The sequence below is a fragment of the Neolamprologus brichardi genome, chromosome 20 (assembly GCF_056152115.1).
Source record: "Neolamprologus brichardi isolate AB-2024 chromosome 20, ASM5615211v1, whole genome shotgun sequence".
Lineage (NCBI taxonomy): Eukaryota > Metazoa > Chordata > Actinopteri > Cichliformes > Cichlidae > Neolamprologus > Neolamprologus brichardi.
In genome coordinates this window covers 24,406,913-24,424,787 of record NC_142123.1, presented here as the reverse complement: position 1 = coordinate 24,424,787, position 17,875 = coordinate 24,406,913, and the positions used below count along the sequence as shown (strand labels likewise).

At 43.6% G+C, this 17,875-nt stretch overlaps 1 protein-coding gene across 1 annotated transcript; it reads right to left on the bottom strand.

Moving 5' to 3' along the window:
• On the bottom strand, nucleotides 1-9,511 carry rnd1a (Rho family GTPase 1a). Its single transcript, XM_006796508.3, has 5 exons — nucleotides 9,259-9,511; nucleotides 8,650-8,737; nucleotides 2,549-2,658; nucleotides 2,321-2,455; nucleotides 1-2,193 (listed from the first exon to the last, which is right to left on the bottom strand). Exons 1-5 carry the CDS (start codon nucleotides 9,376-9,378, stop codon nucleotides 1,948-1,950), a joined length of 699 nt encoding a protein of 232 aa, XP_006796571.1. The 5' UTR covers nucleotides 9,379-9,511; the 3' UTR covers nucleotides 1-1,947.
• Nucleotides 9,512-17,875: the final 8,364 nt, after the last annotated feature.

Genomic DNA, 17,875 nt, shown 5'->3' with positions numbered 1-17,875 from the left:
ATCCAAATATGTCTAATGCATAAAAAAAGAAATGAGGAAGAAAAAAGTCAGGAGCAGCCTGTTCCTCTCTCAAGGAAACATAGTCAAGAATTGAGCTTTAAGAGGAACTTCTCCACATTACAAATCAGTCTGTTAACAGCTTTTGGGACAAACTACTGCTTAACGTCCCCATTGAAATTGCATTTGACAACCTCCCTTGTCCCTTAATGATGACTTTTAGCACCTCAGTATATATGAATAAAGCCAGGGTTTGACAACATTTAGAGCAGTTTCTGGGTTTTTCCAAGCATAGCTGCATAGGCCGAGATCACCCTCACTAACTTCTGATGCACACCCAGTCATTTTATTCTATAAGCAGGCAGATTTAAAGAGTTAAAGAGCGGATACTGTGCCAGAAAGTTCATGAAGCTGGAAAATGTTTTGTGGTTGAAGCACCAGACAAGCAATCTTCAAGTGTTTCTTAATACTTGAAGATTGGTAGCTAATCAATGCAAGGCTTGATTAGCTACCACTAGCATGGATGTAAAAAAAAGAGAAGACTCATTTGCTGTCATAAGAAAAGGAAAAGGTCTAGGCTTCTTCTTTTGTGAGTTATCCTAATGTTCCACACAATTATACAATTTTGGGCCCATTGAGAATGAACATTAGCCACCTTTCCAGCTTAGAAATTATAATGGAGGTTTCATTATTGAAATTGTAGGCCTGTGTCAAGATTTTTGAAAAGAAGAAGAAAAGTATGACCCAATTTTGGTTTTCCTTTTTTAACAGTCCATTGTCCATCAGGCAATTTTCTGTTGGTAAAATTGCTAATCAGTTGCATACCCCTTAAAATCAGCCCCTGGAGTTCATGAACCCTGATAAGCACGTTTATGGCTCCTAAGCCTCCCAGGACTACTTATCCTTAAACGTCTAGCAGGAGAGAGATTTGAAAAGAAAGATTTCTTTTGGTACACTAAAATACATCTATCGAGTTTGTGTTGTGTAAAAGGACATCTTTGTGTAATCGATGAAGGCCCAGCAAGAACAACTTCATATCCATTAAGCAGGGTAAGATGATTCATCAGTGCCATAATAAAGGCCTGTGGTTAGTAACACTGAACAAAAGACTGCCGTGGTGGGTGATGATGGGTAATGGCAGAGAATCCACAAAGACATGCACGTGTTTGTTTATTTGTTTTTAAGCACAGCACGTCCAACCCGTGACTGTTTTGCAGATCATGTGAGTGCTGAGTCACATTGTGCTCCTTCAGACGAGCTCTCGGTTTGTCCTCCCGCTGCCTTTGCAAATGAGCGCTCTGCTCGCCAAACCCCTCCTCTCTCTCCACCTTTTCTCCACTGTCAGCTTTAATTTCCAACCGATATACCGAGAGGGGTCAGCTGGGAGAGGAATTTCTCCAAGGCCTGCCATTTTCAATCCCCCGCACCGTATTTCTGTTGATACCAATTCCTGTCAGATGTCAGATTTTACATTTAATCTCGTCACTCAGCCCATACGGTGACCTCAGACAGACATTCAAACAAAGATGGATGGGAAAGGGCACTGCCTTCAGAATTTTAAATGCAGTCAGATGTAATAGTTACAAACCCTTCCTTTGGTAAAGAGGCAGTAGTGACCTTATTCAAGACGATTCACAGCACCTTAAAGCGCCTGTTATGCTCTGCTAGCACATGGTTTAATTGAACATCAAACATAATTCTCTCTCTCTGCAGATATTGTTATGCTGGTGGCAAGTCATGATCAAAACTTCAGCACTGGAGTTGAATATAGAAAGTGATCTTTCTGGAAGCGGTTGACAGGAGTTTGCAGGAGGAAGCTGCAAAGGAGAGAGAGAGAGGCTTTGTAAAAATCCACATAATTGCTCTCTTTCCCTTGCACACCAGGCACCCCCGCTGAGCCAGCTACAGTCTCGTTCGTTTGTCCTTTTGCCACATTTATCTCAGTAGTATTCACATGATGGAGCAGCTCTTGGACTTGTCCTTGCTGAAGGTGGAGGAGAGGAGTTCCGTCTTGCTGGGCAGGTGTAGGAGTCTCTTGGAGAGGCGCCGGACTGGGCTGGGCTTATTGGTGGGTTGGAGTTTGTTCATGCAGGCCAGAGCCGCGGTACGGAAAACACTGTGGATGCTCTTCTCTGATGTGAAAGCTGAGCACTCCAAGTAAGCCTCGGCTCCAAGCTGCTTGGCTAATGATGAACCCTATAAGATTGAAGGAAGAGATGAGTCTGGGTGGGAGGAAATCAAAGACAAAGGAGGGGCTTGTAGACAGGATGGAGACAGAAGCTTAAGCAGATACTAAGGAGCAAAAAGTTGATGAGGAACAAACCTGTTCGTGGGAGATTGGAGCCTGTTTCTGATTGGACAGCTCCATGCGGGTGCACACGTCTGTGCGCAGATCCGTCTTGCAGCCTACTAGCAGGATCCGAGTGCTGGGGCAGAAGTCCTGGATTTCTGCTTTCCACTGCAAAGAAAGGAAACAGGTTTAACTGGGCAAGAATAGACATGAGGGATGGCAGACAACTGATCAATGAGGGCAAACTGCAGGGATACATACCTTCTTGAGTGCACCGTCTACTGTGTCCGGTCGACTGATGTCAAAGCATAAGAGGACTGCATCTGAGTCGCTGTAGCAGAGAGGCCTGACATTGTCGTAGTACGGAGAACCTGACGAGACAGAAAATTGACAAAATGAGACTTTAATTTTCTAAATATGCAATTTAGGAAGCTAGCTATTTAGGATTCCGAGCTTCTCCTTTCATTTAGTTTGGTTTTTGCGTCTCGTGATCCATTCTGCTGTCTCTTTAGACCAGCCACTCCCGCCTGCACTGCTTTTCCTGCCTGCTGCATCACCTGGGGCATGTTCACTCTGACAAATGTGTGCACCCCACTGTCTTAAAAAGGCATCGCACACAATGGATCAGCTGCCACAGGTGCAAAGAATGGGTAGCATGCATAAGATGGTGTTCTAACACACCACAGTTTTCATTTTTAATAAATGTTTCGCTTGTTTTAGGGGCTTTGCTCACCTTTACTAATTTACCACACAGTGTATACACCCATTCCTCTGCTAGTTATATGTCAGACTGGCAGTTTATGTCACATCTATGCAACATTGTGGTTCTGATTTTGATTTCTTTTTAGTCATTCAAAGCCTGAACCACAAAATAATGGCAAGAAAATGCAATTTTAAAAAATGAGTGTTTATTGAACCTTCTGACAATATTTTAGATTAATTAAATATTAATTTGAGCACATGAGTTTTAATTTGTATCATATTTGCTACATCTCGTAATTTTTATTTATTGTTGAATTTACTTTTTTTTTTTTTGATGATGATGATGTAAAAGTCTCAAAAACACACAAAATCTCATGTATCAAATATGACACATTAGTCGTTACGGGGTTAAATTTGCCTGTACTTTGACTTTATCACTGCCTGGACTGTGTGCTTTCTCTGCCTGCCTGGATTTTCCATCCTTGAACCTATTTTTGTAAGTAAAGTTTTTACTTTTTTATTTCTGTAACCTGCTTCTTGTGTCGTGCTCTTCGGTTCTAAGAACTCAACCCTCCACAGTCGGCCACTCGGCACGAAACAACATCTTTGAAAACTGAAAGCTTTTTTTCAATTTTGTTAGCCAGCAAAAACAAAAATATGACTGCTCTTTCTACGCTGTGCCAGCTGACAGTATTATAATGTTCCATCACAGTCATCCTACTCACATTAACACAGTACAAACACAAACAGACACACACACCCCTGCCAAGCTCATGAGAGTTTCACAAAGCCTGGAGCCTTCCCACTGATGGGAAATTTTCCAGAAAAGTCCACTAACTCAGTGAGTCAGACAGTGCAACTATCTTTCAATGATTCAATAGAAAACTTTTCATACCAGAGTTTTGAATGATAAAATAGAAACCCTGGTTAAATGTTCAGGTAGACTCTTTACATATTTGTTCTCTAATAAAGAAATACACACTGGTGACTGTGGAGCTCATTTGAGTACAGTAAAGTCACTCTTATGTTCAAGAAAGCAGTTTGAGATGATCTAAGCTTTGTGACATGAGTGCACTGTGGTCATAAAGGGATGGACATGGTCAGCAATAATACTTGGGTAAGCTGTGGCTTTTAAATAATGCTCACTTGGTACTAATGACCCCAAAGCATGCAAAGAAAAATATTATCCACTAAACCGTCACAACAAACACTAAACAGCTGATTTTAGGCAGGATGAATCCATGCTTTCATGACGCCAAATTATGACCCTTGCTGTCGTGTGATTGGCTGATTAGATATTTGCAACAAGCAGCTGAACATGTGTACCTAAAATAATGGCCTGTTAGTAAAATTAGTATATCTCTATATCAAAATCAAAATCAGAATACTTTATTATTCCCTAATGAAAAAAAAAACAAATTCTAATTTTAAATTCTAATTCTAAACATAAATTCTCATGCAAGAGTTGGAAGGTTGTGGTTGGAAGGTATGTAACATTCTTGGAAAACACTTTTCTTTATCTTTGTAGTGAAGAATTCAAGTAATCTCCATTCTGGATGAAAAGAGATGAAAGCAGCTAGTGTGGTTCAACAATCTACAATGTCAGTGGGCTCTACTGTCAGACTGCTTTTCAGTCAAGCACAGTAACTGTTGTTATCGCCAACTGCAACTGATAATCAAAGCTGCAAAAATGTATATGCTTCTTCTTCATTTTTCTACAATGTTTGTTGTTCAAAACATTATTCAACAGCATCAAACACATTACTCTTGTCACGTCTGCATTGGCAGACGAGTGGAGGTTGAAAGTAGGACCCAAGATGCAGGCAGCATCAGATGCAGGTGAACTTAAACCGGTAAGTGAAACAAACAAAAACACAGCAGGAGAGAAACAGAAGCTAAGGGACCTATACTGGGAGAAACTAACAAAACACCGACACGAAACGAGGAAATAACAGAATGAGGCAGAAAAAGAACACAGACAAACCAGCAACGCACCCAAGAAAACACAGGGCTTAAATACACACAGGGCAATCAGGGAATGTGAGACAGGAGGGAGACACGGCCGGGATTAATTGGACATAACGAGACAAGTGGAAGCGAAACTTAAAACACTGACAAGAGAAACAGACCTTCAAAAAAAACAGGAAACACACCGACAACACTCTAAACACGCAAACTTAACACAGACTGGGGAGACAGAACATAGAAACTTGAAACGTGGAAAAAGAGAGCACAGAGGACACAAAACACTAGAGATAATCACAAACAACCCAAAATAAACAAAACCACAGAATATTAATAAACTTAAGCATAAACACAGAGTCCACAGACTACAGACCATAACAACTCTCACACAGTGGTATTTGTATAGACAAATAAGATATAATATACAGATTTATGTTATGCTTTTAGGTGGATTGTTGCTGTGTTTTTTTAGCTAACTGTCTCCCAGTTACATCTAGTGTTTTTGCTAACCCAACCTAAACTACTGCTAGCTGAAGCCTTATATTCAACCTGCTACATAAGGAACTGTTATCCATCTTAACGTAACACTTTTAGTTGTCCAAATGCTTCTTTTAAATCTATTTTTAAACAATTACTCCAAAACTTTATGCTGTATTTCATGATCCACAGTTTCAAATACTCAGCTCGATGGAAACCAGCAAAAACAATAAGAAAAATAACATCAAATTTTATAGCACTGCTGTATAGTACCCACAATTTAATTATGATCATTTGCTTCACTATAGTCTTTTGTGGAGCAATCACTGTACTAAGAGGCTGTGTTGTCCACTTAAATCTCACTTAAAGGAGAGTAGTACCTTTAATACCTTTAGTATTAAAGGTTGATCTTCTGATTTCTTAGCCCTTGCAGATACCTTGACATCATTGCACATTTTTAAAATGTATTTGAAGGCTTTTTCCTCTATCAAACTTAAAGCCCTAACATATAAAAACCTCCTCCTGAGCATTGTTACATAAGTATAACACCTTGTTTGTCCTAGTGAATTATGACATTAAGGAAGCATATTTAGCTTACAATTCCAAAAAAAGCAACTTTTTTTATATCATTCTCAGGAAGTGCTAAAAACAGACTGACAGGACGTCCGCTTTCTATTGTCTTCCCTCTGCTACCTAATCACTCCGCACACACTAACACTAAAATGTAATTTCCTTCTCCTGTCCTCCGAGGTTAACGTCAAGCCTTCTGTGCTGATATAAGAGGTCATAATTATAGCAAAGATAGATTTTTCTATTAGTTCCCCAGCTGGACAAACAAACAATCATGTTATCTTGATGAGCTTTACAGTCATTAACTAAACGTTTTACAACAATATTACTGCCACGAAGCAAACCTGTTCAAACTAACTCTTGGTTGGTTCAGCCCGTCTAAAATTTTGGACTTGAAGCTGCAAAGTAAGTCAACTTACACAATCTCTATCTTTCAGATGGAATCAAAGCGGCCGTCACATAACTATCCAGGGTGATGTAAGGCTTGAGAAAGAGGAGGCAGACACATCTAAAGAGGACACAACTTCTAGCACCTACCACCTCCCACACATTAGCAGCCCCCTGCCTGGACACACAAACAAGACAAGCCAAGCCAAACACACGCACACAAAACCCTTTTAGCTGAGCAAACAGGAGCTGTTGCAACTGTCCGCTCTACTCTCACACAAAAAAGCAAATGGTGGGAGCTGCACTCATCTTTGTACACCAAGAGGACTATAAGACTGCCTTAATATAAATCAGAAATAAAACAGCCTTTCATATGCAAAAAAACTTAAGATGCACATAGAAATAGGGTAGAGATCTTTTTTTTCTCCTTAGGCAGTGTCAGTAAATCTGAAATGATAATAATTAGTTTATAAGACATATCAAATTCTGTGGACACCGAATACCTTAAGACATCTCGAGGAACCAATTTGTGCTTCAGGAAGTTATAACACTTACTCTTCATTTCTCTACTGAACAGTAAGCTTGGTTAAATGTGAAAATATTGAAATCTATTATCACAAATCGTCTTCTACATGTTTAAATGAAGACAACAGGAAAGCGGACTTAATAAGCAAAACAAAGAGAGATGGGAAGCTCGTGTTTATGTTTGTGCTCTAAATGTAAATCGGTCTTATGCAACGTTTCCTCTGGAAAGGGTGACTGTCCAGAAAGTTTTCACTTCGTGGGAGACAAACACACAAACCTACATTAGTTCAGTGCTGCTTTCAGTTACATAAGACCTCTTTTTTCAAAGCAGCACACACCATAAGGCAGTGAGGAGGTCATGCTTCTCTTTACTCTCAGTATCCCTCACTGGTGCCTTCTGTTCACAGCGACTGTACGCCGCACACACAAGGTTACACGCATAGTAAAGACGGGGCGCACACAAACACGCGCTCATCCACACTCGTGTGGACTTCCACCCCCTGCGTGGACGAGGCATCCCCCTCGCCCCCCTGTTAAACAACCCCACTGAAGGCCAACTGGCACCGCTCAACTTCCTCTGAACACAAAACCTCAGCCAGTGCTGTTATGAAATAAATCTGTAGTGCACCGGATGGCTTTGCTTATTGATCCTATTTACATAATTTCTATGTACATTCAAAGGTCAGCTGAAGTTAGCACAGAGGCACAAAGCACACGAAACATTTGGAACTAAAAAACACAAAAACAAAAGAAGAAACAACCGATTGTTTTCATGATACGTTATCTGCTGATTTCTTTTCACAGAGGTTATGGCGACATCTGCTAAGACCTTGATTTGTTCAACCTACAAGCCCAGAAATCTTAACTAAAAAAAAAAAAAAAAAAATCACATTAAAAAAAACCAGAAGCAGCAAATTCTGGTGTGTGCTTTATATTTAAGACCTAAATAATCCAATCTACTTTTGCTTTACTCTTTGTGACATTGATAGCTTGACTTTGTCCACGTTGAGGCCAGAGGCCAGCAAATTCAGCCTTGATTGATCAGCTGAGTGTGCTGGAATTGAATCAGCTGCTAAATTGATTATTTACTTAAGGCCGTTTTCAAACACCACATTTTTTATTAGTCTAATATCTTTGTAAACTGCATATATGAAGGTTTTGGTCTTGTATTGAAACACACCAGGCTTGCTGGTATTGTTTTCAGTTTTTATGATAGATAATAAGTAATTTAATGTTGAAATCACAAAAAAAGGATGTAAGGATCAAAAAGCAACAACCAGCAGATTTTTTTTATGTGTCTACCAGCCATCAGGATTATTTATTCGTAATAACAGTTTCATAGTTTTTCAAACTGGGCTCTCTTTTTAATCTAGATTTGGCTCATTAGGATTTCAGATTCAAAACTGGATGTTTGGCTCCAGATGTTCTTAAAGTAATCCAGCAGGCTTGCGGCTCAGGCCTGCCGATCACTGATCTCTCAGCAGATCTCACACCACTGAAAAGCTGCTTAACTGCATCAAAACAGGATTGACAGAATGTGAAGACTGAGTAAACAGCAACAAAAGTGTAAGCCAAACAATGCACGGGACGTGGTTCGATTCACCAACTCCAGGCTGGCTGAGTTTCCCAATAATGATCCTTTATCCCAGCAGTGAACCAAATTACCTTTACTGCCCAACCTAAGCAGCAAAAGTTAAAATAACACTGAATTGAAGGTAGACAGAAGAGGAGCTCACCTGATGTGTCCCAAAGGCTGAGCTCCACACGCTGGTCTTCAAGCTCCAGACAGGCTGTGTAGTTCTCAAACACAGTAGGGACATAAGTCTGGAAACAATTAAAGAAAGAGGTTTGAAAAAGACAAACACACACAGAAACAAGTAGATTTAATTAATCAGTCAGTAAGAAAATCAATTTAATTAATCAGTCAGTAAGAAAAGAAATTAAATTTTGCTTCTCTTTTTTTTTTTTTTTTTTTTTTACATTTAAACAAAATGAACACATCAGTTCACATATTCACATATTATTCTAGATTAAATTTTGCTTCTCTTTTTTTTTTTTTTACATTTAAACAAAATCAACACATCAGTTCATGACTTGATGCTTAAATGTAAGCAGCATTATATATATGTATATGTGTGTGAGAGCTAAAAATAGCTATAAAAATCTCATTATTATAGCTTACACGCTATTTATAATTATACCAATTATACCCCCCAAAAAAATATGCAGAACAGAATCTACAATGTCGTATAAAAGAATGATAATGAGACATTTTTAGGGATTTTTCCTCAGTATTGATCCTAAAACGACTGCAGACACATGAGACGTGTGCAGAAATCTCATACCTCTGGATAGCAGTCCTTCACCAAGACTTGTAACATCGCTGTTTTACCGCATTGGACGTCCCCAACCAGCACCAGCTTACACCTCCCTACAAACGGCTGTGTGAGTCTTCGCTCCTTCATGTTGGAATAAAACAGGGAGACCTTCAAAGGAAGCCCGAGTGCAAATGCGGGAAAGTTTGGTAAATCCTCTCGGACGCCGGGCACCGTACGCGCTGTCCTCCTGCAGTGAGTGAGTGAGACTGAGTAGCAGTCAGTGAAGGAGTCACTGCGGAACTTTATATTGTCGCGCCAACCAATGAGCGCTGCGCAGTGCGCGAGCCGCAGGAGGAGGGCCGTGCACGAGAGCTCATCTTCTAATAGGGTTGGAGGAGCAGCTTGTTCACCACGAGTATCCTTTTATTTAATAGTACAAACGAATGTTCTTCTGCTTTTATTTTGGACACTTTGTTTACTGTTCATGTGGGACAATAGAGGACACAGTAGACCAGGGATGTTAAACATAAGTCCGGAGAGCCAGAATGGGCCACCAATCAGGGTCTGATCCAAACCACTGGATGGCTTGGAAAATGTGAAAATTATAAAAAAGGAGAGCATAATTTTTCTTTAGTTTTTTTTTTTTTTGTTTTGAGTTAAAAAATTACATTCGAAAAAGTGTGAAATGCTGCCCTGCCTGGCTAGACCAAAAGAATAAAAATAATAATAGATAAGCAGAACTTGACTTAAAAAAATTAACAAGCCATGCAGTTAACAGGATTGACATAAATAATTTTATGGGCAAATATCTATGTGTAATTCGTGTAAAAGTATCTACAATGAGCATAAATAATGTCACAGTACAGTAACAGTTTTTTCTTGTCAGACTCTCAAAATGTGGGACACATTTTTTAAGAGAAAGTTTACTTTATATATCCCAAAAGCAGGCGTTAGAGCAGCCAAAACATTTAAAAAATGGCGTAAAGCAGAATAAATAGTAAAAAAAATGATAAAAGATTAAATAAAATGTATTTTAAAAAGCAAAACGGTTAAATATATATATATTAAGGGGTGAAAAAGAATAAAAAGTAGTGTTTTGTTCCAAGTGGGACACCTGGTCACACTTATAAATATCATCAGATTCTTGGTAAATATATATATAGCTCTTTTCTACTCTAACTGTGCACTCAACGCACCTATCTGTCAGGCGTTGTGGAGTGGAGGCGAGGAAGAAGGAACCCAAACGCAGGACTCGCAGGTAGGTGAAGCTGGGTGATTTATTGATGATGGAGTGAACACACAGAACAGTGGAAGGACATGGCTGGCTGGACGACTGACTGAATGAATGAACGAAGGACGGACTGACTGACTGGCTGACCGAACACTGGCGGAAACAACAACATAACCTAAACATCATCAATGACACGACAAAGAACGAATGGAAACAGAAGACTTAAATACACAGACTGATGAGGATGATAATGAGAGACCGGTGGGTACACAGCTGAACATAATCTGGCTAATGGCACGAGACGAGGTGACAGGAACAAACAGGAAATGAAACAGGAAGTGGCAAAATAAACTGAACATGAACAAAACGGAAAGCACTGGGTCACCGACCCAGGAACCCTGACAGTACCCCCCCCTCCAAAGGCCGGCACCCGACGGCCAAAAGAAAGAAAAACCAGAACAGGGTGGGCGGAGGGGGCCCAGGACGGAGGGACGGAGTCCACAGAGAGAAAAACCAGAACAGGGTGGGCGGAGGGGGCCCAGGACGGAGGGACGGAGTCCACAGAGAGAAAAACCAGAACAGGGTGGGCGGAGGGGGCCCAGGACGGAGGGACGGAGTCCACAGAGAGACAAACAGTTCAGGCGGGCGGCCGCGTGGCCGGCGGCCGAGACGAGACAGTTCAGGCGGGCGGCCGCGTGGCCGGCGGCCGAGACGAGACAGTTCAGGCGGGCGGCCGCGTGGCCGGCGGCCGAGGCGAGACAGTTCAGGCGGGCGGCCGCGTGGCCGGCGGCCGAGGCGAGACAGTTCAGGCGGGCGGCCGCGAGGAAGGCGGCGACGGCCGCTGAGCTGGTCCGGTGGGCGGCCGCGCCGGCGATGACGTCCAGAACGTGGCTGGGGCGACGGTGCGGCAGCCGCAGGACCAGGCGAAGCAGAAGCTGAAGCAGAGGCCGAGTCCGGACCAGGCGAAGCAGAAGCTGAAGCAGAGGCTGAGTCCGGCCCAGGCGAAGCAGACGCTGACGCTGAAGCTGAGTCCGGCCCAGGCGACGCAGACGCTGACGCTGAAGCTGAGTCCGGCCCAGGCGACGCAGACGCTGAAGCTGAGTCCGGCCCAGGCGACGCAGACGCTGAAGCTGAGTCTGAGGCTGGCCCAGGCGATGCAGACGCTGACGCTGAGGCTGGACCAGGTGACGGCACGGGAGCCGGGGGTGACGGAGCCACAGCTTTAGGGCCAGCGGGCGCGGAAGCCCCTGGCTGGAGACAGGCAGGGCCAGCGGGCGCGGAGGCCCCTGGCGGGAGAGCGGCCGGGCCAGCGGGCGCGGAGGCCCCTGGCGGGAGAGCGGCCGGGCCAGCGGGCGCGGAGGCCCCTGGCGGGAGAGCGGCCGGGCCAGCGGGCGCGGAGGCCCCTGGCGGGAGAGCGGCCGGGCCAGCGGGCGCGGAGGCCCCTGGCTGACAAGCAGGAGGGCTCACAGCTGGCTCTGGGGGCTGTGGCTGCAGGTCCAGGAACTGAACTGACTGGACGGGAGGCGACTGGACTGACTGGACTACAGACTGGACTACAGGGGACTGGAGGACGGGAGGAGACTGGAGGACGGGAGGAGACTGGAGGACGGGAGGAGACTGGAGGACGGGAGGAGACTGGAGGGAAGGCTGAAGAGCAGGTGAGTGAACTGACTGGAGTGGAAGCTGAACAGCAGGTGAGGGAACTGACTGGAGTGGAAGCTGAACAGCAGGTGAGGGAACTGACTGGAGTGGAAGCTGAACAGCAGGTGAGGGAACTGACTGGAGTGGAAGCTGAACAGCAGGTGAGGGAACTGACTGGAGTGGAAGCTGAACAGCAGGTGAGGGAACTGACTGGAGTGGAAGCTGAACAGCAGGTGAGGGAACTGACTGGAGTGGAAGCTGAACAGCAGGTGAGGGAACTGACTGGAGTGGGGAAGCTAAGGGATGAACAGAGGTTGGCGATGCTAATGGCTGAGCTAATGACAGAGTTACCGAGGGGGATAAGATTGCGGCCTGGGCTAATAAGGCTGGTGCCTGAGCAGGGGACACCTCAGCTAGCCTAACCAGGGACAGTGCGAGGGCGTGAAAGGTTGGATCAGGAGGTGGATGAAGAGGTAAAGTAGTAGGTGGGCCGGTTAGCTCTTCCAAGCCTCCAGGGAGGTCAGGCTGGGTTGAGGCTGCCCTCAGCCTGGGCGCTGGGACAGGCACGGGAGGTGGCTGGACACCAGTCACCCCCACCCGGGACACAAGAGTGGATGTAGACTGCGTCGCAGCTGCCTTCCTCCTGGGAGCTGGCACCGGTGTGGGTGTAGGCCGGGCCCTAGACATCTGAGGAGGTGAAATGGCTGAAGAAGAAGGCCAAATCTGGGCTGCCGTGCTGGTGGGGAATGGCTGAGTGACGGGTGTGGAAATGGTGACCGGGTGTGTGCTACTGGCAGGTTTATCAGAGTTCGGTCTGTTTTTTCTGCCACCACGATTTACAGTCTTTGTGGGAGCAGCGCAGAAAAAATCTTCCCAGTCGACATCCTCCAGGAGGGAAACTCCCCATGGATCGGTGGTGGATCTGTTATGTGTTTTATGGGGATAATCAGATGATGGATGTGGAAAACAGTTAGTGGAACTCACCACCGGGAGTTGTTGAAAATAGTCCATATTATGGCGGCGTGTGCGCCGCTTTCTTCGGGAAGAGGAAGCGGCCGGGGTGAACAGCTGAGCCTCTGGCGCGGTAGCCTCCATTGAGTCGAGGTGGGAGGCGTAGCCGCGGTGCCGTGGCGAAGGTGGAGGTCCGGCGAATGAGGCGGCGGGTGTGCGAACGAGGAGCGGAGCGGCGAGAGAGGGAGCGGCCGAAACGCGGCACGAAACGTCCGCTCTCCGCGGCAAATGCTCCGAGGCAGGTGTGGCAGCAGGTGGGGGAACGCGGCGTCTCCGAGGCCCGCCCAGAGCCAGGCGAGTCCCCTCGAAGACGTGCTCTCGCTCCGCGAAGAGCCGCTGTTTTCCCCTGACCACCTCTGCCCAACGGTAAAGCGCTGCCACCTGCCGCTCGTTGAGGTCCGAGTCCGCTGGGTCCCAATCGTGTCTTCGTGGCACGGGTCGTGTCATTCTGTCAGGCGTTGTGGAGTGGAGGCGAGGAAGAAGGAACCCAAACGCAGGACTCGCAGGTAGGTGAAGCTGGGTGATTTATTGATGATGGAGTGAACACACAGAACAGTGGAAGGACATGGCTGGACGACTGACTGAATGAATGAACGAAGGACGGACTGACTGACTGGCTGACCGAACACTGGCGGAAACAACAACATAACCTAAACATCATCAATGACACGACAGAGAACGAATGGAAACAGAAGACTTAAATACACAGACTGATGAGGATGATAATGAGAGACCGGTGGGTACACAGCTGAACATAATCTGGCTAATGGCACGAGACGAGGTGACAGGAACAAACAGGAAATGAAACAGGAAGTGGCAAAATAAACTGAACATGAACAAAACGGAAAGCACTGGGTCACCGACCCAGGAACCCTGACACTATCACAGCTCGCCTCATTCACCCATTAACACTAGCACTTTTTCTATGCTCATTCTATCTAACATTCACACACATTCATATGTCAATAGATGCATCGGAGAGCAACTTGGGTTTATTAAGCATGCACACTGGAGCAGACCACCTGAGCTACAGCCACCCCAAAAAGCTTATTCACAGCTCCGTTTGCCTGTTTGATTCTGAAACATTGATGGCTTTCCCAACTGCCTCTTTAGATTCAGTGATGCTTATCAAGCTTATGTGCTCATGGCTTTTTTTTAAAAATATTTTAAAAATGTTTTCTAAAGCCTCAAAATACTCCAAACTGTGTTTTAGTCATTTTCATGCCTCTTGAAGTCAATATCAATAATGGATTGGATTCTCACATTCACACACTGGTGGAGGCAAGCTACGGTTGTAGCTACAGCTGCCCTGGGGCAGACTGACAGAAGCGAGGCTGCCATATCGCGCCATCGGCCCCTCTGGCCAACACCAGTAGGCGGTAGGGTAAAGTGTCTTGCCCAAGGACACAACGACCAAGACAGAGAGCCCAGGGATCGAACCGGCGACCTTCCGGTTACAGATGCGCTTCCCAAGCCCCTGATCCACGGTCACCTAATATCAAGCATCCAACAGTGGCTTTTGGAACTTTAAATCATGATAACAAATACAGTGTATAACTCATGACATGCAGTTAAACCTCAGAATTGAAAATATTTGCATTGGAGTTCTAAATTTTCTACTATTTCTTGTTAAAGGTTGTTGGAGACTTTTCACAGAAGTATTATAAAATGTTAAAGAAGGACATTAATTTCAGTCTGATGGGAGCAGAAAGAAACAAAAAGCCTGTCTGTGTCCAAATGACCTCTAAAGTTCACTAATTATTTCAGATATTATTTATTTAATCTGTTAAAACAAAGAGTAAAAATTTCTATTTTAGAGCAGGTTTATGTGCAAAGTTACTTCTGGGCATGCAGGTGAATTTAGGTTGTAGGGGCATCCAGCAGTTAATCCAGATGTTTCTGTGCCCAGCCAATCCAGTATTTCTAGAAATAAACAGATTAAAGACAGTATTATACGGTGAGCTCTGCTAAGCAGATTTCTATTACTTTTGGGCAAACCCAGGCAAGCTATTTCCCCCCTTTTCCTGATTATTGTCAAAAGTAAACAGCTCAGTGACTCATGGCTAACAGACAGAAATGAGTGGTATTTATTTTGTCACCGAATTCTCAAATTAACAGGGCAAATAAGCGTCAGCAGTGCTAAATTACGGTATCTCTTTAAGTAAACACAAAACCCTTTCAGTGACAGTAAATCCACAAGTTTAAGGGGATTTTCATTGTCTTTTGTTTTCTTCCTGGAAAACTTCATGCATCTCTGGCTATGAGTCTAATCTGGTTCACAGCTAATAAAAACAGATACTCGTTGGGAAATATTTGCCAACTCTGCCGGAAAATGTGATTCATGTAAATCAACTGTAGTGCAAATTCCTCTTCTGTCAGGCGGTTTTTGTAGGTGCATCCAGGAGTCATCAAAAGCACCTCATCTGTTATACGAGTGGTGTCAGTGATGGTTTTGTGTGCAGTGTAACAACAAAGTTAGCAATGGGCGCAAGAAAAGACCAGAGTAAATAAAGCATACACATACACAAGTTTTATTCTCCCCCTTAAACCTTGCCATACCTAAGGTCAAAGGTCATTTTGTCATGAAAAGGCTCAACTGAAATGGTTCAAAGTGTAGGATCACATACAAATAAAGCTACTCTGAATCTGGTGATGTATACGTAGCCTGAAAGACTCTGTTAATTGAATTCATGTGTCACAGTCATGTAAGGATGCAGTTATTTTCACACAAAACATATGAGTGACTGCATGTGTGCACGTGTTTGTGTAACATACAGTGTGCAGCATACAGGGCAAAGTGCTGCCTGCTAAATCAAACAAATGACAGTTGGTTTCATCAGTCTGGACAATAACAGATAATTCGAGAGTGTCAGCTGTGTGGCAGAGAGGAAATGGAGCATGGTGCGGTGTGCACAACATAAATGCAGAGGGCTTTTTACGAGAATAATGTAATGTGAGAAACTTTGAATGGACCAGAAGCTGCAACCTGACAGAGAAACCACGTAAATATCTCCTATTGTATTGCTTCATTGAAATCTCTGTTTATACACGCCGTTACCTCACTTCCTCATGCTCCATTTCTTTCTATTAGTGTCCTAACTGTATCTTTGTGTGAAACACCCTGCATACTACAAACACTTTGGTGGACTGTTTGTTTTAAACGAGTTTGCAGGAATTTTTGAATGACTCAATCGCGAGGTCAGCCTCCTCAGATTAACATTTCCCCATTTGTGAAATCTGTGAAAAGCCAACAGTGACTGTTTGAAGTTTCTGTGAAACTCAACATTTTATGACTATGTTGTTTCTACACTACTATTCTCTCCAGAATTAGATCATTTTATTTAGACTCAAGTAAAACCTCATTAAAGAGTAGCAAAATAGGGGTGGTACTTGTTGTTTATGTACACAAACAGAAGATAAAGATGGAACCAAGTGTATGTTTATGTACAGCAAATTGTATTTACAACTGTCTATTACCTAAAGAATAAATGTATTACTACACACTGTTCGCCTACATTAAGTTTATAAAGAAAAAATGGTATCCAAGATTTTGTACATTGAATATAAACCCATGTAGTAAAAATAAACGTAACTTTCATTTTAAACTTGTTTTGGGGTGATTGTTTCTTTGTTGTAACAATCTTGAGTTGAGCATGTGGGTTGTGCCCATGAAAAACTTGCCAAATCTTCTCTGTCATTGCAAGACATCTTATTTTGCTTTAACTCGGTTAGCCTGGTTCTGCCAAAGGTTTTTCCTTCTCATCATCCCTTCCGTCACCAAGTGCTTGCTCACAGGGAGACGTCTGATTGTTGGAGTTTCTCTGTATTATTAGGGTCTTTACCTTACAATAAAAAGCGGCTTGAGGTAACTGCCTTTGGGATTTAACACTAGATGAATTGAATTGAATTGAATTGAATTGAATTGAATTGAATTGAATTGAATTGAATTGAATTGAATTGAATTGAATTGAACTGAATTTTGGTGTCATTTATTGGATTAGTTGATTAATGTCTGAAGAAACAAGACATTGGCAATTTAACAATTGATTCATTGATTGATTCATTTAACAAACAGAGGCCAGCATCTTATTCTCTGACCAACACAATCACATTGGCTGACTTGCAACAAATGCTGGTTGAAGAATGAGATGCCATCCCACAGCAGTGTGTAGCCAAGCTGTTGACCAGCATGTGGAAGGAGATGCGCCAGGCTATTGTAGGTGTGAATGGTTCGTTCCCATCCTACTGAGTGCTCTGTTTGCTAAATTAATAAATTATTACATTTCCAATATGAGTCTATGTCCAATCATCCGGGTAAGGAAATCCCCCCCAAAAAAGATTTTGGATGAAGTGTTTTCAGTGGGAGAAATGTTTCGTCACTCATCCAAGTGACTTCTTCTGTCTTAGCTGACTGCAGGTTTCCCAAACGTTATAAATAGTACATTTGCATAATGACTGACACTAGCACCACTGACTGGCAATGGGCCATGAGGTCAGTTTTGTGGTAATTAATTTGCCAGTTGTCATGACCATTGATCAATGACCATTCCAATATGTCTTGTCTTTTTATGATAAAATCATCAAACCATGTTTGGCTTAGCAGCCTATAAAAGGCGTCAGGTTTCACCTGTTACCAGTCATTTTAGTCTGTCTCAAGCCTCCTGCCTTAATCGAGTCGGTAGAAGCCATTCTCATGTTAACACACGGTATATGTAAACATATGTATGCAGACACAAGTAGACGAGGATTAAAAGCAAGACA